General features: G+C 41.9%; 1 protein-coding gene across 3 annotated transcripts in view; it reads right to left on the bottom strand.

Annotated features, from left to right (window-relative positions):
• Nucleotides 1-253: 253 nt before the first annotated feature.
• The window catches only part of LOC122433120 (coiled-coil domain-containing protein 166-like), a 41,691-nt gene continuing 22,249 nt past the window's right edge, over nucleotides 254-19,695 (bottom strand). The window contains exons 2-5 of one of the 3 annotated variants that reach the window (XM_043455692.1): nucleotides 10,700-10,739; nucleotides 10,467-10,485; nucleotides 1,732-2,240; nucleotides 255-1,638 (exon numbers count right to left, since the gene is read on the bottom strand). In XM_043455692.1, the coding sequence (XP_043311627.1) occupies nucleotides 913-1,638; nucleotides 1,732-2,169 (1,164 nt within the window). In that variant the 5' untranslated portion in view covers nucleotides 2,170-2,240; nucleotides 10,467-10,485; nucleotides 10,700-10,739 and the 3' untranslated portion in view covers nucleotides 255-912. Of the gene's footprint in view, nucleotides 1,639-1,731; nucleotides 2,788-10,466; nucleotides 10,486-10,699; nucleotides 11,372-19,695 lie in introns of those variants that run through there. The other 2 variants (XM_043455694.1, XM_043455693.1) reach the window with 2 other exon arrangements.

The following is a 19,695-nucleotide window of genomic DNA, read 5'->3' as shown; positions in this document are numbered from 1 at the left end:
TGTTTTTCTGGAACGCTCTTGCATTTTCTGTGATCCAGTAAATGGTGGCAATTTGATCTCTGGTTTCTTAGCCTTCTCTAAATCCACCTTGAACATTTGGAAGTTCTTGGTTCACGTACTGCTAAAGCCTAACTTGAAGGATTTTGAGCATTGCCTTGCTAGCAGTACGTTAGTCTGAACATTCTTTGGCATTGTCCTTCTTTGGGATTGGAATGTTAACTGACCTTTTTCAGTCCTGTGGCCACTGCTGAGTTTTCCAAATTTGCTGGCATATTGAGTGCAGCACTTTAATAGCATATCTTCTAGGATTTGAAAGAGCTCAGCTGGAATTCCATCACCTCCACTAGTTTTGTTTATAGTAATGCTTGCTTCCTGTATTTCTATATTTGGGATTGTTTATGCCATTTTTCTGTTCTTAATGTGGGCAATGGAGAATTAAGGGCACTAATTTAAATGAAACGGAGATCTTGAAGTGGACTTTTGTAGTTTGTTGACTTGTGCTGTTTTTTTTGGCTACGCCACAGGGCTCGTGGGATCTGAGTTCCCCAATTGGGGATCAAACCCAGGCCATCAGCAGCGAAAGCCTGGAGTCCTAACCACTGGATGCCAGGGAGTTCTTGACCACATGGAGTTCTGAGGCCACATGGCTCGCCGTCCTGGGAAGTGGGACGGGCCCGCATCCAGGGAAACTCTCGCAGCGCCATTTCAGCAGAGCAGAGCGCCTCCACTCAGAAGATGGACTCAGCCTCCCCCTGGCCTCCCTGCCTCCACCCGCTGTCCTCTCTGGGGCTCCTGAGGCATTCTGAACTGCACAGGGGAGCTCGCTGTGTACCAGGCTCCACTCCAGCATGGCTGACCCCCGCTCCCTCAGTCCACTGCAGCTGGGGCATTCCGGTCGTTTATGGATGAGGCTCAGGACGGAGGCTGCGTGGCCTGCCCGTGGAGAGTGGAGGAAGGAGTCACGCCTTTATTTACCACGGAAAGTGGACTTTTTTCCCGCCACCTTCTGGCCTCACTAGCCTTCCTCGAGGTAGGTTCGGGCTCTCCCGAGGCGGCTTCATCTTCGTCGCTGTCCACTGGGGCCGGTGGTGATGGGCTATAAGACCTGCGGACGAGCTTCCCAGGGAGGGTGGGGATCGTGTAAGCAACTTTAGAAGTGTAACCCTCAGAGTCCGGTCGGGACGGTGTAAAGGACGCGACCCCGGACCCCGGGCAGGATACACTTACCCTGGCAGGTCGGTGGGACACACACAAGAGCGGGAGCTTGGAGCCCGCATCTGATCGCTCATATCGGCCCAAACGGGCCAAAGACGCGCCTCCGTGCACGCACGCCAGGCCCCGCGTGTCCTCCAGCTCGCCCTGGTCCGGCAACTGGCGCGGCTGGTTCCGCAGCGCCTGGGCCCGGTGGGACGGCAGCAACTCCGGCCGCAGGGGCCCGCGGTCCGCCTGGATGGATGTGGCTTGGATGCGCGCCCGGAGCGCGCCCACCGCCTCCTGCTGGCGCGCCTGGCGCAGCGCTGCCTTGCTCTCCAAAACCCGCTGCCTCGCGCAGTGGAGTTGCTGCCTGTCCTCCACACCCATTTTCAGCAGATCCCGCTGCAGAGCCCGGGTCTGGGCCAGCTGCTGCCGCTGCAGCTCCTGCGGGCGGGGCACGGGTCAGCACCGGTCCGCGGCGCGCACCCACCTCGCCCGGCCCCAGCCCGGCCCGCCCGCGGGCGCGCGCGCACTGACTATGCCGAGCTGCAGCTTCTGCTCCTGCTGCTCCAACTGCGCCGCGAGCGCCTGCACGTTCACCAGATGTGCGCGCAGCCCGTCCTCATGGGCGCAGTAGATGGAAGTCAGCTCTGCGCGCTGCCTGTAAATCTGCGGCAGGTCCACGCCGCCCTCCCGATCACGCCTATGGGTGGAGTTGGTGCAGCGCTGCGCGCCCCTGCTCCAGTAAGTGACGGAAAACGGGTTCCCTTCGTGCAGGCGCGCCGCCTCGCTGTCAACCAAACGGTCGTCAGCCCTCAGTTGTTCCAAGCGCTGCCTGCAGGCCTGCAGTTCCTCCGAGCACTCCTTGTGCTGCCGATGCAGGTACTGACGGCGCTCCGACAGCGGCGGCTCGGCGCCCTCTCCCGCCGCGGCCCCCTGGCGCCCGGCGCGCAGCCCCTTCTTCTTAGGCGCCATGGGTCGGGCCCGTAGCCCCGACCCCCCAAGCCCGAAACTTCCGGCTTCCACTGACTCTAGGAGTCACGAACCTGCGGGAGGCAGAATCAGGAGTTTGGGGTCAATCAGGGTTCAGCGTATTGTCCCCAACCTTTACCAGTGGGGTCTTACCGGACCCTGGCCGCGTCCTTCTGAAAGTTCAGGGCTGGAAGGCCCCAGACCTTACCTTGAAGTCTTGTCATTGTGAGGGGACATACATCTACTTCAGACATGTCTGCTCTTCTCAGACTTAGAAGCTAAGCCCCTGGGCTTGGGGCCCACCCTTTCCAGAATCAGGCCCAGCTATACCCTGATTCCTCTGTCTTCCACACTGGGTCTCTGGTTTTCAGAGTCTTCTGTCCTTCCTCTGGCCCCCATAGCTGTTCCTTCTGTGCACCCCATCTCAATATCAACACAATAATGCCATATCTAGTTACAGGTCTGCTTGCCCTAGGGTAAGCTGAATTCCCCAAAGGCAACAGTTAGAACCGGACATGAAACAATGAACTGGTTCCAAATTGGGAAAGTGCAGTTCAGTTCAGTCGCTCAGTCATGTCTGAGTCTTTGTGACCCCATGGACTGCAGCATGCCAGGCTTTCCTGTCCATACCCAACTCCCAGAACTTGCTTAAACTCATGTCCGTTGAGTCGGTGATGCCATCCAACCATCTCATCCTCTGTCATCCTCTTCTCCTCCTGCCTTCCGTCTTTCCCAGCATCAGGGACTTTTCCAGTGAGTCATTTCTTAGCATCTGGTGGCCAAAGTATTGGAGCTTCAGCTTCAGGATCAGTCCTTCCAAAGAATATTCAGAGTTGATTTCCTTTAGGATTGACTGATTTGATCTCCTTATAGTCCAAGGGACTCTCAAGAGTCTTCAACACCACAGTTCAAAAGCATCAATTCTTTGGTGCTCAGCTTTCTTTATAGTCCAACTCTCACATTCAGACATGACTACTGGAAATACCATAGCTTTGACTAGATGGACCTTTGTTGGCAAAGTAATGTCTCTACTTTCAATGAGACATCAATGACGTCTAGATTTGTCATAGCTTTTCTTCCAAGGAGAAAGTGTCTTTTGCCCCTTTGCTCACAGGTGGGGACTAGGGAGGGGGACCTACCCAGAAGGATGGCAAATGGGTTGTGGGCAAGCTGAGAGCCATGAAGGATGTTTTATGGGAAGGACACTGAGGAAAGCAAGGCCCCTGACGCCTGCTCTGAGGCTGATATCAGACCACAAGGCTGTGAGATACACCCAGAGTCTTGCCTTTCCTCTGATAGAGAAACTGAGGTTTCCTGAGCCTTGGTTGCTTTCGGGCAGTGAAGATACCACCAAAAGAGATTAATCTTTCTTATCTCCCTTGCTGACTCTGTGCGACCCCGTAGACGGCAGCCCACCAGGCTCCCCCGTCCCTGGGATTCTCCAGGCAAGAACCCTGAAGTGGGTTGCCATTTCCTTCTCCAATGCATGAAAGTGAAAAGGGAAAGTGAAGTCGCTCAGTCGTGTCTGACTCTTAGCGACCCCATGGACTGCAGTCTACCAGGCTCATCCGTCCACGTGTGCAATGAGTGTGGTTGTGCAGTAGTTTGAACATTCTTTGGCATTTCCTTTCTTTGGGATTGGAATGAAAACTGAGCACATGAGTCATGATTATATAATTAAGAAGTATCCTGCTATGTTACTTCTGGGTTTACATGTGTGGAAAATTGCCTTCTGCAGGATGTAAGCAAAAACGTGTTCCACACTTAGTCTTGCACTCGTAAGAAAGGCGGCTTTGGGGTCTGAATAGGATTTTGAGAGGTAGAAAACATGAGATAATGGTGTAAAAACCAAGAGACAGGAAAAGAAAAGCAAGTTTGCGGAAGAATGAATATAGTGTTTTGGCTGAAGCAGAGCTACATTAAAAGATAGCGTTGGGGACTTACCTGGTGGTCTAGTGGTTGGGTAGAATTAGAACAGGAAAAAATTGAACAAGTGAGGAGGCAAAAGAGAAGTTTATTGTGCTCACCTAGGCATGAGGGGCAAGGGCCAGAAGGAATGAAACTTGGAGGGAAGAAAAAGGGAGTGCAGATGAAAGACAGCCTTCAAAAGACAAGTCAGCAGGGCTTGGACACATTAAATGACAGGTGAGCAAACGGAAGAAGACAGAATGACACCAGTATTTTCATTTAAGTTGGTGTGGTGTGTACATTGACATCAAGAAGAGCAAAAGTAATATTTAGAAGGGCAATGACAGGTTTGACTTTTTCATGTTGAATATGAATTAACAGAGAAACATTTGAAGTAAAATGTCCAGGGGCATTTGGAAAACTTACATTGCTCTGACCCGCAGATGGAGTTGGAAGTCATCTGCATGGAGGACAGAACTGAAAGAGGTCTTTATTATCCAAAGATTTATAGTGGAAAGGTCATTTAAATAACTTCATACAGAACACCACCACTACATACCTGTAAATGGTGGAAAAATTTAATAGGAAAAAAGTAATTACAGTTATTTGTATGTTATAATTAAAGCAATTTCTATTCTAATTCCAACTGGCCACTAATTCCTAGAATGAGCAAAGAATTCATTTCTTTTTGTCGCTGTTTTATATACCCAGTGAATCTGTGCACCAGTCTCTCGGAATCTACACTCTGTGTTACTTTCTAAAAAATTGTGTAAATGTACATTTATTTTCTAATCTTTTTGTCATCACAAAGTTTTTTTTTTTTTTAACAAAAATCATTGGTATATTGATTTGAGTTTTGTCTGGTCTCTTATGCACAAATATCACACATAGTAAAAAAGTCAGTCTTGGACTCTTCAACATGTAGTGAAACTTTAAAGACCCTTTTAGCAAGCAATCTGAATGCAAGATTCTTTGATATTTTATTATTGTTTGCCTTGAACTAGCTTTTTGATATTTTTTTTTAAATTGTAGTAAAAGACACGTAATATAAAATGTATTAATACCATCTAAAACTTTTCAAGTGTGCAGTTCAGAGTGTTAAGTATATTTTACATTGTTATGCAACCGATCTTCAGAAATCTTTAGTCCTGAAAAACTGAAATTTCATAACCATTAAACAATTCTCCATGTCTCCTTCCCCTTAGCTCCTAGAAACCACCATTGTGACATTTTCTTTTCTTTTTTAACTTTTTAACCACACTACAAGGCACGTGGGATCTTAGTTCCCTGACCAGGGGTTGAACCTGTGTTCCCTGCAGTGCAAGGGCAGAGCAAGAAGCAGGATTCTAGGTGTTTCTGGGTGCGCAGCTACAGTATCATTATAGTAGTACTAAAATCTCACAAGCACATGTCAAGATCAATATATTTTATTAGTCTAACGATTACAGGGAGTTAAGTTATTGGCCTTAAACAAAGGGCCAATAACTTTGTTTATGTGACATAAAGAATGGAATGAAAATTGGGGGATTTTGATGTCTAGTTCTGATTTTATCACAAAATATGTGACTTTACACAGGTCAGTTTACTACTCAGACTGAACCTCTCACATTTCTTCTGGCTGTGATTCTACACATAGTACGATACACCTTTCCTAAGGCTGACATCTAGTGGATACACTTAAATTTAGTATTTAAAAATGAATAAGCTTAGTTAAGCTATTTTAAGTAAAAGACTCACTAGGAAGCCTGGTTATGTGCAATAAGTACAATAAATTAGGAGACCAATATTGCTCCTTAAATGAAAGTGAACCATGATAAAATAATATTACATCAGATTGTCCTGGCATCTTTGAATTTGATTCAGAGATTACGGGTACTCTTCCATACACCCAGCCATTAAAAATTAAGCCACTAGGCAAATTAGCCGCCTGAGTTGCAAATTTAGAAGAAAGCAAAGAAATGCTTCCTGCTCGAGTGTCCTGCATTCAGGGACAGACACAGGATATGACAAGGGCTAGTACAAAGTTCTAAGTAAGTGACTTAGGAGTGTATAAGATGGTGTATGATGGAAACATGAAAAAAAAGTTCTGAAACTCAAAATTACCTATTGTATAAGGATTATGAAGGTTTTTCTTTAAAAACTATGACCACTGAACAAAAGCAGTATTCTGAATTCACTTTCTTAAAACCTACCACTATTTTGAAATCACGGAAAAATTACATATATCAATACCTGTATGTGGTAAAAATACATACATTGAAAGGCAAGGGAATGATAAACACAAAATCTAGGATACTGGTTATCCCTGGGAAGGCACAGGGCCACAGGAATGGGAAACTTCAGAGGTTTAGGGAATACTCTAGTCCCTCAATGGCTGGTAGATTCATGGAATTCTTTTTAAGCTTTTAAATTCCTAAATAAACTCTAGCCTCCAGCAGACATTCTATTATATAGTCACTACTCAATAAACATTAGTTGAATTAATCAATGAATTAAAATTCAAGTGAAAAAAGCTTGTTCATCAAAGAAGAGCGTATCTAAACCAAGGGCATCCGTAAAAGGTGCAGCTTTAGGTCAAATGAAACAAACTGCAACTTTACAAAGTAGGCGGTAAGCTTATGGAATGTGCTAACTACAAAGGAATAATTAAACTGTAAGTTCCACAAAAGCTGCTGCTGCTGCTAAGTCGCTTCAGTCGTGTCTGACTCTGTGCGGCCCCATAGACCGCAGCCCACCAGGCTCCCCCGTCCCTGGGATTCTCCAGGCAAGAACACTGGAGTGGGTTCCCATTTCCTTCTCCAGTGCATGAAACTGGAAAGTGAAAGTGAAGTCGCTCAGTCGTGTCTGACTCTTAGCGACCCCATGGACTGCAGCCTACCAGGCTCCTCCGTCCATGGGATTTTCCAGACAAGAGTACTGGAGTGGGGTGCCATTGCCTTCTCCGCCACAGAAGCTGAGAAACTTAATTAAGGGCAAGGCTAACAGGCAAAGGTTTACTGCTGATAAACTGCTGATAACTAGACAGCAATGTTATCTTCCCACAACACTCTTTATCACCTCCGAACAAATATGCATTGGTATTTCTCATGTTCTTATGCATTACAGCAGTGAGAGCCAAAATTCTTAAAATCTTGATCCTAAAATGTTGGGGTCCTTTAATGGACCGGAACCTTGTGGTGCGGAGTCGACGATAAGAAAGTGAAAGAGAGAAAGAGAGAGAGACAAAAAAGACCCGGGGACCTAAGCTCTGATGGAGCAAAGGTGCTTTAATGATTTTTCTATGAGTATATATAGGCTGCAGTACAAGAAACTTCTTTCGGGAATGATAGAGATCAAAAAACCAAATGTACAGCAACTGTTACCACAAGGTCAGGAGACAATCCATATCTCAAGAAAGGGGAAGGAGATTAAGCTGTTTTGTCCTAAGGAGAATGTTTACTAAAGGAGACTCATGCTTGCCTCACATAATGACCTCAGTCCCTGGGAGCAGCGTGCTGTTCCGCTTGAAGAGGGACAAAGGACTCATGAGAGACAGCATGTAGGAATCCTCCCGTCAAACATTCCCTGACACTAAAACCTAACATTCATCCTCAGAAAAATCGCCTCTTAACATATCTTGGCGGGGAGGGTAAGGGCTACAGAGACGTTTTCGTCCACTACATATACACATTCTGCCTCATTTTCAAGGAACTTGGGCCTCACTCCCAGGTAAGGAGGTCTCAAGGTGGTGAAAAGGAGGAAATAAGAACCCACCATCATTCTTTTCCCTCAGAGATTTCAGAGCAGAAGAAAAGGGGGAAAGCAGGAGACCTCCAAGCTCAAAGAAATCTGCCAGTATTTGATAAACACAAATAAGAATCTCTAGTTAGTACATTATGACTGTAATGGTTAAGAGGCTCTTAAAAACTGTCCTTCAGGGACTTCTCTGGTGGTCCAGTGGTGAAGACTCAATGCTTTCACTGCAGGGCGCACAGGTTCGATTCCTGGTTGGGGAACTAACATCTTGAATGCCACAAAGCACAGCTAAAATAATTTTTTTTTTTAATTAAAAAAAAATTTGTCCACTTTCCCTCATAATTTGAATACCTTTTAAGGTATTCTCTGAAGCAAGAATTCCATTTTTTTTTTTTTTTTTGGATGGACTGTGGTTTCTTCTTTTTTTTTTTGGCTGTACCGTGTAGCAAATTCGGATCTTAATTCCCCCACCAGGGATCAAATTTTTGCCCCCTGCACTTGAAGCACTCTTCCTAACTACTGGACCATCAGGGATGTCCCTGTGGTTTCTCCATAACGTTAACAGTCACCATGAGGAGTGAAAGATACCAGACAGAAAGGTTTAATATCCAATCATCAACGAGTAAGAAAATCTTAGACCAGGAAGGGACCATCCACACTGGCCTCGGACTGATTTTGAGCTTCCAAAGCAGTGAGAAATAAATTTCTGTTGTTTATGAACCACCTAGTCGGTGGTCCTTTGTTAAAGCAGCCCAAACTAAGACATGCATTAAAATGGAAGACTCAAGCTTGACCATCTAACCTTAGTAAGAATGTATTCTACAACATCTGTCTTTGCCAAGCTGTAATCGAGTCTCTGCTTAAATACTTTATTCTGCATGAGTACATCCAAAGAGGAAGTCATTCTGTTTTCAAATGACACCTTTCTAGACTTGAGTCAATTTTTTAAAACTTTTTAGAAACTTCAGCCAATAATCAAATGACACACTTAATCTGACATGAAGCCCATCCTCAACCACCACACAAAACCTGCATGAAGCTGAAACTTGCTAATTTCTCCTCCTTGGTCCCAGTTCTCACCGGCCTCCTGGAACCAAACTAACCAAACAATCCCTGTGCTGCTTGACAGCGCGGCTTTTAAGAACATCTTTAAAATATGGTATCAGAGTCAGATTACAATGATAGAAAGAATCAAAGGACCACAAGCAAAAAAAAAAAAACACCCAAAACAAAAACCCCACAAATGTTCTATTCAAAAAAAGCAACTGGCAGACACTTGGTGACATTTTACAAGTCTTGACCTTTTTTTTGTGCTTCGGTAACACAAACATCAGAGCACTTACTATTTGCATCCTCCCTATGACAGTTATGACATTTCTTGTGTTAAACTTTAAGTATCTCAAGCTGACATGCTATTTTTTACATGTTTATTTCATATTCCTTGAACTAGAACGTGAGTTCTCTGAAGGCAGGGTCTCTCCAAGGTATAACTCCTCTTCTACTCCCTTTTCTACAGACTAGGTTGCTGTTTCTGTGATTACGGATTAGCAACTAGAAGTTTTTTCAAAGCTATTTCTGTTAGGATATTTCCTAAGGAATGGATTGTAACTCTACTTCTTTAAGATTAGTTATACAGACATAAAAAACTCTACACTTACTCAAACATGATGGAGAAAGAAAGGTCTAATGGATTTTTCACTAATAGGAGTTCTTTATCTGAGGTTCAGAGAAAGAATTCGGTGATCTGTGAACCTGAACGGGAAACTTCTTACTAACCTTTATGTGAAATTTAGCAATTCCTTCAATTAGGATTATAGGCAACAAGCCACTGTAGGATTAGAAATATCTATTGAACGTGTTATTGGTGAAAATCACAGGTATTTTCATATTACAATTACTACAAATTCATCATTATTTATTTTTTATCATTATTTGAAATTACAGTACTTAACTAAATTGTCACTAAAGGTTATTCTCTAATGTGAGAAGCATCAAAAATTTGTATTTTTAGTATTTGTTAACTGTATTTCAATAATAACGGGTTTCTTTTTTAATTCTATGCATTTTACTTCATAAAACCATGGATCATTATTAGAATTCATGAAACAACAACAAAATAAAAGGGGGGTAACTCCTGCCCTATAATAGAGAGTGTGGGTGAGGTGATTACAATTCCAAAGAATGACCATAACTGTCATAATCATATCCATTATAATAAAATGACAGGTGAGTTTTAAAATATAAATACCTGCTTATGATTAGAAAAAACAAAAAGGGACTTTAAGCTGATCATTTTCACTTAGACAAGAAAAAGTATATCTATAGAAAAATTAATTTTCAAATACCTATTAACTTGTTATAATTAAAACAATCACAGGATTGTAAATGGTTAGGTACTCAGGACCCTTTAACAGCGACTATTTACTGTTGCTGTTGCGTTCTTTACTTTCACCATTTTATAAAAGGACCAAAATCCATTATAGCTAGAATTCTTATATTAAGAAAGTATGTAAAAATGTCTTTCCTTCTAGCTAGCTTCAAAATATACACATACATTTTATTTCTAACTACTAGAACTATGGCTTGGACTTTTCCTGCTCAACTATACTGGTGATAGCTAAAATGACTTAGAAAGGAATTCAAGGAAAAACACATACCTCTCCTATTGAAAGGAAGCTGTAAAAAAAAAAAGTTCCAATTAATCTACATTACTTCCCATTCTAAGACAGAAACTAAACAATATAAGGTATTTTCCTAGAGACATTTTTAGCAGTTCAATAATATGCAGAGAACATTTTTCTTAAATTATGTTTAGCAGATATCACTTTTCATTTAAACCATAACTTTTCACATGTATCTGAATAATCATTTCCCCCAAAGACATATTTACCTTCAGCCAGTGCTGGTGATTCTGTTCGTGTCCCTCCTATCTGTTTAAAGAAAGGAAAAAGGAAGACAGTCTATAACATTATTTTTAAAACAAGGTTTAATTTTATTAAAACTAACTTTAACCACTAAGTTCATCAATGCTATCATATATCACATGTATAAGCCATATCCTTCCCCTCTTGGGTTAACTCAACAACTCTTTATGGAGGACTTACTAAGGCGTTATCTTAAGCCCTGAGAAATATCAGTAAGTGATATACCCTAGTTGTCACCATCAAGATATTCAAAGACAAACAGGTGTACCAAGTACTCAGTTCTCATCAGAGCTTATGAAGCAGGAGGTAACAAGAGAAAAAAATAAAGAAATTCTTTACTCAGATGATAAGAGAAAAAACTAGCAATTCCTCCTTATTCATGTAAAATTATCAAAAGAGGCATGTTTCTATATTCTTATCACAATTTAAGTTCAGTTTCAATGTATTAGAAAATCAGTTTTACTACAAGTACTAAGATCCTTATATTCCATGACAATTATGCCAGAGGCACATTTGGCTAAACTCACTGAACCACAAAGTCCTCTCAAGGACTGGTTTTCCTATTTCAAAGCCTTATTAAATAATTTTAGGTGAAATAAAGTTTTCAGAATGAATTTAACTTTGCAACTAAGAACAACTATAGCCATATAACCAGCTGAATTCACATAGAATGAGGGGAAACATTTGACTAATGTAACTAACCACTTTTATGAGAAGATTTCTTTCCCTATTTATCTGGTACAACCCAAGAGTCCGAGATTAACAAATTTAACAAAACTTCCTATGTATAAAAAATTGGCAGCATCTTGAGGGAATTGGGCACAGTTCTCCCAGTGGTACACGATCTGACACACTCTTCCCAAGGTAGAAATGTGGTGCTATCTCTGATAGAGTAAAAAAAAAAAAGAAAGAAAGAAAGAAAGAAAATTATACAGATATAGGAACCAAAAGATGAACAGTAGATTGGCAACCTTAGGGTCCACTGAATTAAAATTTCTGATTCTAGGGGAGAAGGGAAGGCACTTCTGTCAGGAGATGCAAGAAGAATTCTGAAGCAGTAACCAACAGGAGAATAATGGGAGAGGGTCCTGTAAACTGACCCCTCACCATGAGGACTCATGGCAGCTCCTACACAAGAGACAGTGTACAGAGAACCCAGGGGATGGGACTGAGGCTGCCATGCCCACTGACAACCATAAATGGACAACTATCGCAACACAGCCCAGAAAGCATAAAGTAACCACAGGCGCTGATCCCTTCGGGAGGAAAAGTCTGGGTCACTCCACCAGGAAAATGCCTCAGCCTGTTGAAGGGGGCTGGCTGAAGGTGAGGACAATCTAAACTTAGTAGTTGACTGAACTAAAGAACGTCATTCCTTCTGTCGTAAGTCTAATGTAGAAACTGTGGTCAGCCACCATCTTGAAAGCTTAGTAGTAGGTGGAACTAAATGGCAAGCACCTAATGGTGGGCTGCACAGGACACCCTCCCGCCCCGCCTCTCGTTTTTACTCCAGCTGAGGCACCTCCCCTTAGCGGCTTGCTGCACTGGTGGGGCTCACTTCCTGCTCAGAGGCTTTGCAATAAGAGACGCCTACAGGAACTCTTAGGCCATCCTGAGTCATAATGAACCTGGAAGTATGAAGGTGTTAATACCAAGAGCCTGGGCAATCACTGGCCATTGGTGAGATGAAGTCTGGTAGACAAACACCCTCCTCCTCCCACCAATAGGCGTATTCTTCATATCTTCTCAGGGGGTTTCTTCAAGATCAAGCCCAAATGCTCACAGAAGTGACCAGGTCAATAATACTCCCTTAGATTGACTTTCCTTTTCTGTTTCACTTGCCCCAGTTCTCCAACTTGTGTTTCTCATTAACACTTCCCCCAAGAAATCACCTGTCTGAAGAGTCCCTGTCTTGGGCTCTGCTTCAGGAGGTGAAAACATGTCTAGACACTTGTCCTTCAGGACACCACACCTCCTTTCCTTTCTGTCCCACCCCACTGGATGCTCCCTCTTCATCTCCTGTGCTGAACTTTTTTGAAATCCCTGAATGCTGACATGTCCCAGGACTCAGTTGCAAGTCCTCCGCTCTCCTTGTGACTTCATCCTATCTCATAACTCTCTGAGTCTAAATTTAGCAAAATCTAAAACTTGCTCAAATTTATTTATCCAGTCCAGACACTTCTCCGTCTCTGCACTTTCATAGCATTCCCTACTCAGTATCTCCACTAGGATGTTTTAACAGATAGCTCAAACTTAACATGTTCAAAACTGAACTCATCTCACTCCCCATGCCTGACCGACCCCGCAGTCTCCCCCATCATTTGATGACACTTCTATCCTTACAGTTGCTCAGTTAAAAACTTTGGATTTCTCTGCAATTACTCTTTCTCACATATCCCTTTTCAACTACAACTCTCACTACCTAAAATCTTCATGCTTTCTATTCTACCTCCTGTCCACTCACTGTCGAAGGCTGAGCTGCATTAACATTATTAGATCTACTATTACTTTTGTATTCAAGAGCCTCCAGAACAGGTGGTGCAAAGTGAGATGCTGAGATCATGTCGGAAGTGCTAACTGGGGCTTCATCTATAGATTGCCACAGCTACTAACATGTCAGGCTAAAAAGGCAGGTGATCCACTGCTAGGTACTCATATAAAACCATTTTGAGATGTTATGAAGTAATTGAGTACGTTTTGGAAACATTCAGTAGGCCAAAATAAAGAGTCTGAGGGCTGTATTTGGTTGATGAACCATCAGTTTGCAGCTTCTGCTTCAGAACTTTGTACTGTTTCTAATTGCTGCTATACTATTAATCCTTAATCTGTTCTTATACTTTGCTCGATCAGATAAGAGATGAACAGGAGCTACTTTTGTTCAAAGCCTAACCACTCTGGTTTTTCTCACAAGCTCCTCATGGATCAACGCTACTACAAATGGAATGAATAAACACAGTTCTGCTTTTCCTGCCAAACGAAAACTTCCTTCCCTAAGACCTACTGCAGCCACCCAGAAATAAAACAAGTGGCTTGGCTGGCCACTTGCATAAACCGCAGAAGAAAAACCAGTGCCACTTACATTAACACCATGGGGGAAAAGCTCTGTTGATTCTGTTTAATTCTTAGTAAATCATGAAATAATAAAACACCTGTAATTGTTTTCACCCTTTGAAATCAAACGTCAAGTCATAAGTAGTGAATATTAGATGATATGTAAATTAGACAATCCAGGATCTTTTATCTACAAACCAATTTCTTTGCCTCCAACAAAACATAAAATAGAAGAGTTATGACTTCAGAGCACTGTCAGCCACATTTACAGCTTTGCAGTATTTCAAATGATGGTACATAAATCTAACTGCATTAATAAATGGTGTTGAAATAACCCCATGGAAAAGTCCAACCTTTTCCACCTAGGTTGCAGTTCTCCTCCACTTGGGTATATGATAAAACATAACTGAATTCAATTTTTTTAAGTTCCCCTTAATATACACAGAGCAATTTAAAAAGCTATCTTAGAAAAGAGCACTTGAAATAAAGGGCCTACTGATTATACTCACAGATCAGACAATATTACGAAAAGTGCATTATGACATAATTCCAACAAATATCTGATAAGTTTTAAATCTGAGAACTTGACAAGGTATTCTGTGTCTATTTGAGAAAAAGGAAACATGCAAGTCTATAAAAATTTTCTGAGAGACAGAATAACAGGTGAGATGGATCCATCCTACTCATCAGAAATTAAAATTTTTTGGCCCTGGGTTAGATATACAGTGAGGGGAAGAAATCAGAAATTAGAATAGGTCCAACTGTATATACATGTTTAAAAAAGAAAAAACCCAACACCAACTATTTATCACAAAGTCTGTTTATGTATATACCACTAAAAGAGATACCCTAGGAGATACTACGATGAAAAAGATTGTGCACTCTAAAAATGTCTAGTCTGAGTATAGCAATTAAAATATTTAAGGTGAAAATGAGTATCATGAGAAATAGCTACACAGAGTGCTGCAGCAATCATGGAATTCCAGCTAGGAGTAGAGCCTGGAAATCAGGTATTAGGAAAGATTTTATGACGCTATGGAGCTCTGGTAGCTGAAGCAGATTTTGGAAAATGAATACAATCTGGGCAAGAAGAAAAAGAAGGTATAAGGTATAAAAAGAACATTCCATGGGAGGAATGTATAATCATCACAGGGCAGTGAAGAAAGAAAACTTAATAAACTGTGGTGAAGTAGTCCCACACTAAACTAAGATACAACCTTCTCAGCCTACACAGACCAGGCAGAGACGAGTCTAAGTCCTCACAGAACGACACGCTGCTGCGCGCACTGGTGTGGCCGTGGAGCCTCAGCGCCCGAGTCCAGGCGCGCCTCCAGCGCTGCGGCGCTTACACACCAGGGGGCGCTGCTCCAGTGCGGCGGGAAGACCCCCATCCCCAAACCCACCCACGGCCCCAAAGGTGGCATTCCTGTGCTGCGCCTGACATACAGATGTGGCCCCTCTCTGCAGAGGACAATCTGAGGGGACCGCTGCTCCAGTGCGGCGGGAAGACCCCGATCCCCAAACCCACCCACGGCCCCAAAGGTGGCATTCCTGTGCTGTGCCTGACATACAGATGTGGCCCCTCTCTGCAGAGGACAATCTGAAGAATTATCCTGGCTACACCCAACACAAATCTTTGTTGATGTAAGTTAAAATGTCTTATGATATGTAGAGGTCTTGATACCTAATGCCAAAATGCTTTACAAAGATACATCTCAATCTATAATGCCATCAGAACCATGCTTCCTGGACATGAACTTCACTGTTTGAAAAGTAAAAGGTGTGCACTACGGTGTGTTTCTGCACATGCACATACAATATGGTGCCTTCTTTCACAGTGTTTTTAGTGAGCTACTAAATAACGTCGACTCTTTTTACTCTGCATTTGTAAAACTAGTCCTTTCTCGTTTTTCTATCAAGGCCTTACTTATTTTTAAGAGGATCACTATCACTTTTGAACTCCTAGTTCAGACACTGTTTATATACATATATATATAAATGCATATGATAAAGTCAGACACTGTCTTCAAAAACGATCTACTAGGCTGCCATTTCATACGCACTTACTGTGTTTGAGACACACCGTGCATGATTTATTTCACTGAAGACTAACAATCTAATCAGATTAAAATTATTTGCCTCTTTTCCTTGATGAGGCTTTAAAGCGTGAAGTAGCTTGCCCAGAGTCACAAGAGAGGGAGACGGGAAGGGAGGCAGGGAATGAGTTGGAAAATTATTTTTCAGGAAACTGTTCAAGCAGTACCAGTTATAATATTCCTCTGTGTAATTGTGACTTTCTGTAAAGTAAATATTGGGTTGGCCAAAAAGTTCATTCGAGTTTTCCTGTAATACCGTATGGAAAAACATGAACAAACTTTCTGGGGAACCCAATGTTACCTTCCCATTAACATCCTCTGTAAAATTACGATGATTCCTTAAAGAATAAACCACAGCAGCATAACTGGAAAGCCTGAGGCAGTAGCTTCATAAAGATGATATCACTAGGCTTTGGGAATGTTGTCCAGAACCTTCTCACTGATCTCCTGGCTGCTGTCATCACCAAGCCCTGATTACTGGACTTTCTACAATGGGATTTCTCTAAGACCTAAACTCAGGTATGTTTTGAAACACACAGCAATAAACATACTATAAGATGCATTTGTGGACAACAGGTACTGTGATCATGCCAACCTAAAGATTCTACAGGCTTAAGTACATTGTGTAAAACAAATACATAACCTATTTTGCAGTTGCAAAAACTCAAATTCTTTAAAATAAATGTTTGTTTCAAAGAAAAGATAGGAATTTTTACTGTGGCTCATTTACTCTACTTCATATATTCAAAATTCATCATAAAATTTACACACATGATTAAACCTTAAAGAAATTATAAATAAGAAGAGTGAAAATAACAGGCAAAATAAAAAATTACAACTCTATATATAAAGAAAATACATTTTCCCCATGGACAATTTTGGAAAAGATCAAATAAATATCTATTCATTTCATTACACAGCCTCCTAAGAATATACAGGCTCCAAAATAATCAGTGATTGTATTAGCACTGACATGACCATCCTTTCTAGCTTCTTCCCTGCTTCATCACCTCCCACTACCACCCCTCCTTCCACTCCTAGCCCTACTCTGAACTAAAAAGTTAAAAAAAAAAAAAAATTTGGCTCATCTCAGAAAAGCAAAGTTGGGTCAGAAAACCTAGAACTGTTTTTCACCACAGTAACAGATGTAAGCAAAAAGGACTGACATATGATCAGGTCAAAGATGCACAAAGAGCTTTTCATGAAGCTATACTTGTGATTAAAAAAAAAAAAAAAAAACCCTTAGCAAAGAATAGAAGAATAAAAGATATCTACCCTTACCAAAGCCTATAATAAATAGTCCTTAATGAAGAACTCTTAAAACATTCCCTTTAGAATCAAAATGAGACAAACAAGTCCACGATCAATACTTCTACTCAACACTGTATGCAGGTCCTAGCCAACTTTATAAGAGAAAGAGATTAAAGGTTAAAAAATTTTTAAGGAAAAAACAATTCATGAGTCTGGCAAGGTAACAATATTTTAATCAACATGAAAATCTCAACTGCATTTCTATTTTCCAGTAAAAAGAACAAAAGAGAATTTTCCCCACAGACACAGTTCACAATAACAAAAAGCAATCAGTAACTAGGAATAAACCTAACAAAAGCTTTGTAATTTCTGCATGAAAAACAATCATAAAACTTTAAGAAAGCCATAAAAAAATGTAAAGACATGTTCACAGACAAGAAGACAATACTGTAAGAAATGTCAATCCTTTCTAAAATCCACGTTAATATTCAATGCATTTCCAACCCAAATCCCCAAAGTATTCTTTTATAAAACTTAATACGTTCATGCTAAACTTTACATAAAAAAGCAAAAATCAAAAAACAGTCAAAATGCTCAAGGACTCAAAACAAGACAACCTGCTCAATCAGACATCAAGATATAAAATGAAACAACAGTAATTAAGACAGAATGGAATTAACACAAAGACAAACTGGCAAATGAAAGCATTGCCGAAAAGCAGAATGCACAGTCCAGGAATACATACAGACCTTTATGAAGAGGAAGCAAATCCTGAGGGACTGCACTGCAGATCACTGGGGAGAGACTGCGGCATAAATGGAGCCAGGGTAATTAACTGTTCATAAAGAAAGTCAAATCCCTATCCTATACCACAGATAAATCAATTCTCATGGGATTAAAGACTTTAATTTGAAAGGAAAAACCTCAAATTTTAAAAGAAAATACAAAAGTGGTTCTTTATAATCCCAAGGTAGGGAAGTGAAGTGAAAACGCTCAGTCGTGTCCGACTCTGCGATCCCGTGGACTCTAGCCTACCAGGCTCCTCCGTTCATGGAATTCTCCAGGCAAGAAGACTGGAGTGGGCTGCTGTTTCCTTCTCCAGGGGATCTTCCCGACCCAGGGACGGAGCCCGGGTCTCCCGCACTGCCCTTCCCCACCCAGGGACGGAGCCCGGGTCTCCCGCACTGCCCTTCCCGACCCAGGGACGGAGCCCGGGTCTCCCGCACTGCCCTTCCCGACCCAGGGACGGAGTCCGGGTCTCCCGCACTGCCCTTCCCGACCCAGGGACGGAGTCCGGGTCTCCTGCACCGCCTTCCCGACCCAGGGACCGAGCCCGGGTCTCCTGCACGGCCCTTCCCGACCCAGGGACCGAGCCCGGGTCTCCAGCACGGCCCTTCCCGACCCAGGGACCGAGCCCGGGTCTCCAGCACGGCCCTTCCCGACCCAGGGACCGAGCCCGGGTCTCCCGCACGGCAGGCAGACGCTTTACCGCCTGAGCCAGCAGGGAAGCCCCGAGGGAGGGAAGGAGAGCTCAATGTAGATAAAATATTGGAAGTATTAACCACAAATGAAAAGCCTGATAAATTTTATTCTATTAGCATCAAAAAAATTCTGCTTATTGACACTTTAAAGAAACTGAATATACAAACCACTAAGCTACAGAAAGCTATTGATGACATATATAACAGAGAAAGGATCAGTATCTAATATATAAAGAACTGCTAAACTCAGTAAGAGCAAGACAAATAAATCAATGAAACAATGGACCACAGTCATAAAGTGGCGTTTCAATAAAAAGAAACACAAAAGTTAAATCCTCAGTCTTGACGTTTATAAGCTAAAGCTGCATGAAATATCATTTTACACCCATGTGATTAGTAAAAATAGAGCTTTAACAAGAGTTTGACAAAAATGTTTATCAACAGGTACTCTCAGATACCCAGAATGTGGGATTATCAATTGACAACCACTTTAGGTGATAATTAAGTGATTATCAATCACTTTAGGAAACATTTGGCATTATCTTGTTAAAGTGAACAATCCTACTCTCAGGTATATACCTAGAGAAACTCTTGTATAGAGAAGCACTATTTGTTACAAAGGAAAAAAAGTAACAAAACACTGCAAACAACCTACGTGTTCAATGATAGGAAAATGAATACACTGTAGCTTTTTCACACAATGAAAATTTACAGAGCAGTACAAAGGAGCTGTAGTCATCGAGAAGGATATGGATGGAATTTCAGAAACGATGAACTCATCAGAAGTCTTAAGAAGACTACATAATGATTTTCACATAGCTCAAAAACGGCATACTTAAAATACATATTATTGAGAGACACAGACAATTGTGATTTTTTTTAAGCTATAAAAGTGATAAACACATAATTCCGGAAAAATATTTTCCTTTAGGGGGCAGCAGGGAGACTGTATAGGGAAGGAACAAAGCAGCTTCCTAGACCTTAATCAGAGGTGACTTCATGAACTTTCACTTTACGCTTATTAACAACTTATAACTTATTTATCTTTCATATATGAAGTGTTGAAGCACATTATAAGATGGT

The sequence above is a fragment of the Cervus canadensis genome, chromosome 32 (genome assembly GCF_019320065.1).
Source record: "Cervus canadensis isolate Bull #8, Minnesota chromosome 32, ASM1932006v1, whole genome shotgun sequence".
NCBI classification, from domain to species: domain Eukaryota; kingdom Metazoa; phylum Chordata; class Mammalia; order Artiodactyla; family Cervidae; genus Cervus; species Cervus canadensis.
Note: the sequence above shows the minus strand (reverse complement) of the source record. Positions and strands in the feature narration are given on the sequence as shown.